Source organism: Perognathus longimembris, chromosome 5 (assembly GCF_023159225.1).
Source record: "Perognathus longimembris pacificus isolate PPM17 chromosome 5, ASM2315922v1, whole genome shotgun sequence".
NCBI classification, from domain to species: domain Eukaryota; kingdom Metazoa; phylum Chordata; class Mammalia; order Rodentia; family Heteromyidae; genus Perognathus; species Perognathus longimembris.
Window position 1 is genome coordinate 63,371,767 of NC_063165.1, and position 7,379 is coordinate 63,379,145.

At 55.3% G+C, this 7,379-nt stretch overlaps 1 protein-coding gene across 2 annotated transcripts; it reads left to right on the plus strand.

Moving 5' to 3' along the window:
- The first annotated feature begins 1,463 nt into the window (after window positions 1–1,463).
- Window positions 1,464–6,942, plus strand: Map6d1 (MAP6 domain containing 1). Of its 2 annotated transcripts, XM_048347023.1 has the most exons (4): window positions 1,464–1,863; window positions 5,557–5,671; window positions 6,101–6,177; window positions 6,851–6,919. In XM_048347023.1, the coding sequence occupies exons 1-4, from the start codon at window positions 1,469–1,471 to the stop codon at window positions 6,858–6,860; spliced, it is 597 nt and encodes a 198-aa protein (XP_048202980.1). In that variant the 5' UTR covers window positions 1,464–1,468; the 3' UTR covers window positions 6,861–6,919. The 2 variants fall into 2 exon arrangements, with proteins under 2 accessions (XP_048202980.1, XP_048202981.1); XM_048347024.1 differs by having other exon boundaries at window positions 6,101–6,942.
- Window positions 6,943–7,379: the final 437 nt, after the last annotated feature.

Sequence of the window (7,379 nt, forward strand, 5' to 3'; positions counted from 1 at the left end):
AAAGAAAAGGGGTCCTCAGTATAGTGGTGAGTATCCCTGCCTGTCACACGGGAGATGGGTTTGATTCCCCGACAGGGAGCCAAATGAAAGAAAGAAAAGGAGGCTGAGGAGTGTCTCAGTGGTAGAACGCTTGTCTGAGCACACACAAGGCCTTAGGTTCCATCCCTGGGATTAGAAATGAAAAGCTGCTTTTCTTCTCTGCAAGAGTACTGAAGACACAAATTCGAGGTGCCAAGCTTGCCCAGACACAGTTCATCAAGGCAGCTTTATCAGGGCCTGGAGAGCTGGTAGGTACATGGGGCTCCCGGAAAGACACTCCTGCTTATTTTCTGCCTCCTTCCATTCACCTTGTGAGGGCAGGAATGATATAGATGGTAGTGGCAGGAGGCTTTTTGATCTCCAGACCACTGGTGATATCTGAATGCCAGCTCAGTGACTGTGAATTGGAAGTACACATGGCTCAGCCAGGCAGTTGTAGGCTACTTTGCTGTGACTAGGGTGATTTTTTGAGAGATGAATGGACTGACTGGCCAGGGTGTCGCAGCAGTCCCAAGACGCACTGGGGATCTCTTCCAAGTGCAACCTGGAGAGTGCTGGCTAACTCAACTATGTTATGGATAATTGGTCTGCAATGCATAAGGAGGATGAGTAAGGTACTCAGCCTTTTGAGGGTGGCCAGGAAGTTGTTTCTGTTCCTGTCTTGCACTAAACTGACCTTTAGCTGCATTGAAACACTCAGGCATGCACAGTGGATTTGTAGCACAGCAGACAAAGTTTGGCTGCCTCTTCCTCAACGGAAAGTCTTTTCAATAATGCTTTGAAATTAGTTTGTAGAACTCTGAAAGGTCAGTTGGAAGTGAATGTCAGTGGTTTGGTTTTTCTTCAGTATTTGGAAGAATACGTGACCCCGCCCCCAACACACTGGTGATTGAACCCAGAGACCTTGAGCTGTAGGAAAGCCTTCTCCCCTAGACCAACGCCAGTTGGTTGTCACAAATTTAGACGAGGGTAGTACAGGCAAATAGTTGATTCCCAGGCTGACCTGAACACGTGTCCTCTGGAGAGCAAGGCCCCCAAGTCCTTTGCAGTACCTGGATGCTGCCCCTCTGTGTGCTGTGTCCCCGCACAAGCACGGCCACCCGAGGGCGCTCCGGGACCCCAGCCGAGCCCCTCGTGCCTGCGCCGTCTTTGCGAAGCCCATTGCGTGTTGGATCCAATTATGAAACATACTTCAAGTTGGGAAGACTGCAGGAGGCTCCGGGTGGCCCCATGGCGCCCGCAGGCTTTCAGCAGTGCCCGTGCTCTCCTGGACACTGCCAGGCCCGTGGCGGGTCGCCTATGCTTCCCCCGCCCGGGGCAACGCGGTCCTTGCGGGGGGGGGGGGGGGGGGGGGGGGCGGGGCTGCGGGAGGGGGCGGCGCGTCCCGGAGCGGGAGGCGAGGCGCGGCGCGTTAGGCGCGGAGACTAGCATGGCGTGGCCCTGCATCAGCCGCCTGTGCTGCCTGGCGCGGCGCTGGAACCAGCTGGACCGCTCCGACGTGGCGGTGCCGCTGACCCTGCACGGCTACTCAGACCTTGAGAACGAGGATCCGGGCTCGGGGGGCGCCGCCGTGGGCAGGGGCCCGTCTCCCGCCGTCGTCGCCCGGGACCCTGGCCGGGATGTGCCGATCACTCAGTACCAGCGCGACTTCGGCGTGTGGACAGCGCCCGCGGGGCCCCGGGACGCAGGAGCCCGCGATGCGGCCCAGGGATGCGGGCCGGGAGGTGGCGGCCGCCGGGGCCGGGGCTCGGCGCCCCCCGCCCGGAGGGTCTACGTGATGCCCCTCGGCGACGCGGACGCCGCCATCGCCACCACATCGTACAGGTATCGGCCTGGCGCCGGGGGAGCCGCGTCCGTGGAGGGAGGACACGGAGGCCTGAAGCCAGGAGGACGGGATGGGAGGGGGTGGAAGAACTAATTCCTGCATGGCCTCGAAGCCCCAGGCTGACCCGGAGGGCGCGCTCCCACCTCAGTGCCCTGGCACCGCGGGCGCCGTCCTGATTGGTGTCCGCGGACCCTGAGCTCCCCTCCTTCCCGGGCAGCTGGCCGGTTCCCAAAGCCTGCGTAGCTCCGAGCTGGAACCCGGTTCCCCTTAACTTCCATGGGTTGGGCTTAGCCACAAGGGGTGCACGGATGCCCCCCGCCCCCAAGCCAGGGCCTGCCTGGGGAATGTGAGGGTCCCCTGCATTTTGGCTGAGGCCTAGGGCGGGTCTGGGGGACAACCCAGACGGGCGTCCTCCTTTTCTTCTGCACTTACAATTAACACATTTAGGGGAGGAAATGGAACTGGAATAACTAATATCCTCTCGACCACTCCCCAGAGCCATGGTTCTAATTCTTATGTGCATCAGTACCCATGGCTCCCTTCTTTCTGCTATGTTCCCAACCCACTGGTGCTGGATGCCTGGCCATGTTATGGGCGGTTCTACAACATGAATCTTAATAAATGTGCTGTTTATCCTATGGAGATGTGTGTATACACGCATATATCCTAATGTCTACTCCCTTATTGGATATTTATGCGGTCTCAAAATTGGGGCTACTAGTTTCCCCTCGGGTTCCTTGAAGATGGGGTGGGAGGTCAAGGATGTGAGAGCTAGTGCATCGTCCTGATGTGGGCGTGGGCTGGGTGTGAATGACATACTCATGGGACCCCTTAAGCATATACAACTCAGGGTAGTGTAGAACAGGCTCCTTCTCAGCGCAGCCCTGACTGAGGAACTGATGCGTGTGGCAGCAGGGTGGGTGTCTTGTGCTCGGAAGGTGCCCCAACCAAGGTGCTGGCATTTGAGTGGCACTGTTTCTGGCAGGGAAGACAGGGCTCCCGCTGGGGCAGGTCTGACTACCGCAGGTGGGTGTGCACCTTGCAAGAGGGGTGGGTTTGTGAAGGGATGGAAATCCTTCCTGATCAGACATGCCTAGCCCTGTACTGAGCAGCAGCGGGGAGAGGGCTGATGATGTCTTTACAGGGCTCCCATCGAGCACAGGTAGAGCTGGAATGTGGGCTTGAGTCCGCTTAACACTTGATGGCACGTGTACTGTTATCACTTTCTGCAGTTAGCACACACAGGTACTAGGTTCCATGCTCCGTGCAGGGTAACTACAAAGCCTGTTACCTACCTGTCTCTCAGCTGAGTGGTTAGTGCAAGGCCATCCAGCTTTGACAGGCAGAGAAACCTGCCTCTTGTTTCATATCAAATTTGTACCTCCCACTGGTTTCTTGAACTAGCTCCCAAAGCCAGCAGTGGAAAAGCACGGACAGATGGGAGTGGGGCCTCTATAGAGTCCTTGGTGTGTAAATGCTGCTTCTCCAGCACTTTCCTCCTCTGGATGGTTGGAATAGCAACATCGCCTGACCCAGCCTGTGTCCCCAGCTCAGGCAGATAGAATCACTATAGAACTTGGCTCCCTGCAGCATCATATTGGCTAGCTTCAGGGACCTGGCTCAAGTAACTCCATCCTGCTTTCCATCTCGAAAATGTACAGAAAGCAAATGAACAGATAGAGGGCCCTCAAAGACATCACAGAGGTGTGGCCACTCTCAAGCTACAGTTCTTGCATCTTTATGAACCCTTAGGCCTCATCCTCTCCCAAAAGAAGGGTCCTGCTTTTCCAGATCTCCAAGCATGGTTCCTTAATGGCCTGGTGGATGCTCTTAACAAGTCCTGTCCAGGCAACCTGGGTCCTGCCACGTCCTGCACTTGCCAGCGCCTCACTCTGCCTTCTCTCCAGCTCATGAGAGGTGGGCTGATGCAGGAATGTGCTTAGAACATTCTAAGAGGTTGGTACACAGTGGGCATTTTATTCATTTTGTATTTATTAATCATCTTGGCCTGAGCCAGTCTGCCGCCCTCCTTTCCTGCACAGCCATTCGGCCCTGCTGATTTCATCTCGTGTCCACTCTCACCGAAGTGCTCTGCCTGAGTGGACTCTTCTTGTGTAGGCCCAGGATCTCGCTAGGCCTTGGTGTTGAGCCCTCCCTGCCTTGGGGCAGCGGCTGCGCTCAGGTGGTGGGGGCGGACAGGCACACGAGAGGAAGGACCCGCTTCCCTGCGAGATGAGCAGCAGATGGTTTGGGCAGCTGGTATTTTGAGCGTTGCAGTTTCAGAAGCAAAAACTACCTGATAGCCTGGCCCAGCCCTCTTGCTGGCACCCAGGGATCCCCAAGTACTGACCATGGACAGACACTGCCCTCCCTATGTGGCCTTCCCAGCAAGGCCGCAGCTGTGTTGCTGCCAAGAAGAAAAGGCGCCTTTGTTGATCTCGGTGTGAGGCCAGGCCTGCGGCACCCAGCGTGGACTGCGGAGGGGCACAGGCAGGCGGGTGCATAGGCGGGTGCAGTCTTGGCCAGGCAGGCCATGATGGGAGCCCAGCCTTCCCGAGCTCCCTGTCCAGAAGGGAAATTCTGACAGGATAAAAAGAGGTCTGAGATCTGAGCAAAGTTCATGAGTCTCTTATCTCCAGTTAAGCACCCCAAAAAGCTGAAAGTGGAGCCATGGCTCATGTGGTAGAGTGCTAGCCTTGAGCAAAAGAAGAGATCAGAGACAAGTCCCAGGACTGGCACCCAAAACCAAGTAAGAGGTCTAGTTGGCTCTGAAGAATTAGTCTTCCCACCAAAAGCTGTTCCCAGGACACGAGATGAGGCTGTACCATTCCTGTCCTTCCCTCCACAGAGCCAGCTTCCCCCATGCCGACCACCTGCCCCACCTGGAGTCTCAAGAGCCTCACAAGTCCCCTCCACAATGCACAGAGCCCACAAAACCAGGCTAGCTTGCAGGCTTTGAGATGGCCACTACTGGTCACTCCTAGACACATACACACATATACATGTGCCCACATACACCATATATATGTATATATTTGCCATTCCTGGGGCTTGGACTCACCTGGCTTCTTTTTGCTCAAGGCTAGCACTCTACCACTTGGGCCACAGCGCCACTTCTGGCTTTTTCTGCTTATGTAGCCACATTCCCAGCCAATATATCTATTTTCAAGAGAGAATGCTGACCTTTCTTTAGCCTTATTATATAAGTAGGTACAGGAAACTTTGCTATGCTGGGGGTTGATGAGGCTGGTACTTCCTTTAGGTGTGTGTAGATGGCATTGTGGGCTGGGGGGACCATTGAAACTGGGCCACTCTATCCCCTTTAGGTGGCCTTGTCCCTGGAGAAAGTTTCGGGACTGGACAGCAGGACTTACCTGTCACTAAGGCCCAACATACCAGCGGTTGGCATTTTCAGGGCAAGTAATGAGGTCCATGTATTTACCAAGTTCTGTTCTCACTAGGCTTGTTGTCATCTGTACCATGAATGCAAGCTAAGAGTTGGGGTAGCCAAGGATTTCTGGCAAATGCTCAGGCAAAGGGCAGGACAGCCGCAGTCTCTTTGGGCCACCATTCCTGCCTGTGTAAGAATGATTCTGAAGAAGTAGCTGAGCTGAGGCAGGATCACAGCAGGGGACAGGCCCTGATGACCAACTGACCCTGTGCCAAGTTAGGCTTACCTTTTCCTGTTACAGGCAAGAGTTCCAGGCTTGGACCGGGGTGAAGCCCTCAAGATCCACAAAGGCAAAACCACAAGTCATCACAACCCACACCTCTGGATGGGATGGCAGCCCTGGGCCAGGCTTCCAGGTCAGTCCAAGGCAGCAGGGCTGCAAGGGCTGGAGCCCCAGACACCTCTTTTACAGGAGAGGGATCTAGGAGCCAGATGCTGATAGCGTCAAATGGCATTATGAACAAGGACAGCAGTGCCTGGGCAACCCTAAAAGAGGCACTTGTCTTTAGCCAGGTGGGGGTCTAGTGTTGGCTTCTTGGTGAGCAGTGTCTCCTTCCTAAGTCCCAACCTGCCAAACTCACAAGCACTAGGAGGCAGGCAGGCATAGCTCAGGACCAGGCCACAGGTAAAGTCTTGGGGGTCCATCCCCAAGTATGTATTTGTGTTGAGGGGAAGAGGCTGCTTAGCTTCCTGATTCGTGGAAGTGATTCCCTTCTCCAGGGCCAGGTTTGGTGGAAGGGAGTTGAGGAAAAGATTCACTGATGTAGCCATGTTTGATTTTTCAGGTCCCTGAAGTGAGAAAGAAGTTCACGCCTAACCCATCAGCCATCTTTCAGGCTCCAGCTCGGAGGATTCTCAATGTGTAATGGCCCTGGCAGGTGGGCAGCAGACCCCATGCTGCCAGAGTGCCGTCGAGCAGGCTCAGGCCCTACTGCTGCTGCCAGGGCCCCGGGCTGGGAGCCGGGCTTAGTCCTATCAGGAGGGGCCTGAGTGCTGACTGGCGTGCAGCAGAGGTACAGGGAACACGCCTTCACCAGCTCCACTTGGCCTCACCATCCTCAAGTGTGAGGGCTTCCTGTTTCCAATTGCCAATTGGCCTTCTTGGGCTTTTACATCTCAGGAAGCTGAGGAATAGTGGATTTATCAGGTCCTCAGCAGAACCAGTCAGGCCCACTTCGGGTGTCTTTCCCTGGTTGCATGATAGTTTCATTAACCTTACAGCCTACGGTAACCCCAAGCAGTAGCCTTGTGTCTTCCTACAATGGCTCTGGTGTTTAAGTCAAGGAAAGTTATCACCTCCAAGTCAGACAGCATGGTGACACTAAGTCACTGGGAAGACGTTTTCAAAAGAGCAGTAGGGATCACCGGGCTTCAAAGACACTTTCTTCATAGAGAGGATGGTCGCCATGTTTCAGCAAGCCAATTTCACCATTTCTTGGGGATGAGTGAATTTGAGACACAAGTGTCATTCACCTGTGATGGCTTCTGAAGGGTGAACCCCCTGTATTTTATTGCCAACTTATGTTTTAACACAGGAAGGACTAGAAGGGAACCGCCACACAGGCCCTAGCACCAGGAGCTCTGATGGTGGCATGGCCTCAACCCCAGCCCCTCCCGGCCTCCTTGCTGCTGCAGTGAGCTTGTGGGCAGGGAGGTGGGCCAGGGAGGTGGCTCTTCATCTGTGTAAGGCTCTCAGGTCTCAATAAGTCCCAGCCAGTGTGGCTGCCCAGCCACCTCTGTGCACAACAGCGCCACAGGCAGACATCTGAAGGGCTGATGTGTTCGCTGTGGGGACCTCTGGGGAGGGAGCTAAGGATCTCCCTTTGGCTTGATGGCGGGTGAGCCCCCAGGTGGCCCCAGGTGGTGACACTCAGGTTTCAGACCAGGAAGTGAGCAGTTCCTAACTCAGTTGTCTCCGCTGCTTGAGGCAGGCACAGGCCTGGCTCGCAGCAGCAAAGGAAGCGTGGGGCCGAGAATCTGAAGTTAAAGACTAGAACTGCTGTGCATAAAGGGCCTGTTACTTCACTTGCTGGTTTGCATGTTCTATGTTGCTAGGAGGAGAGA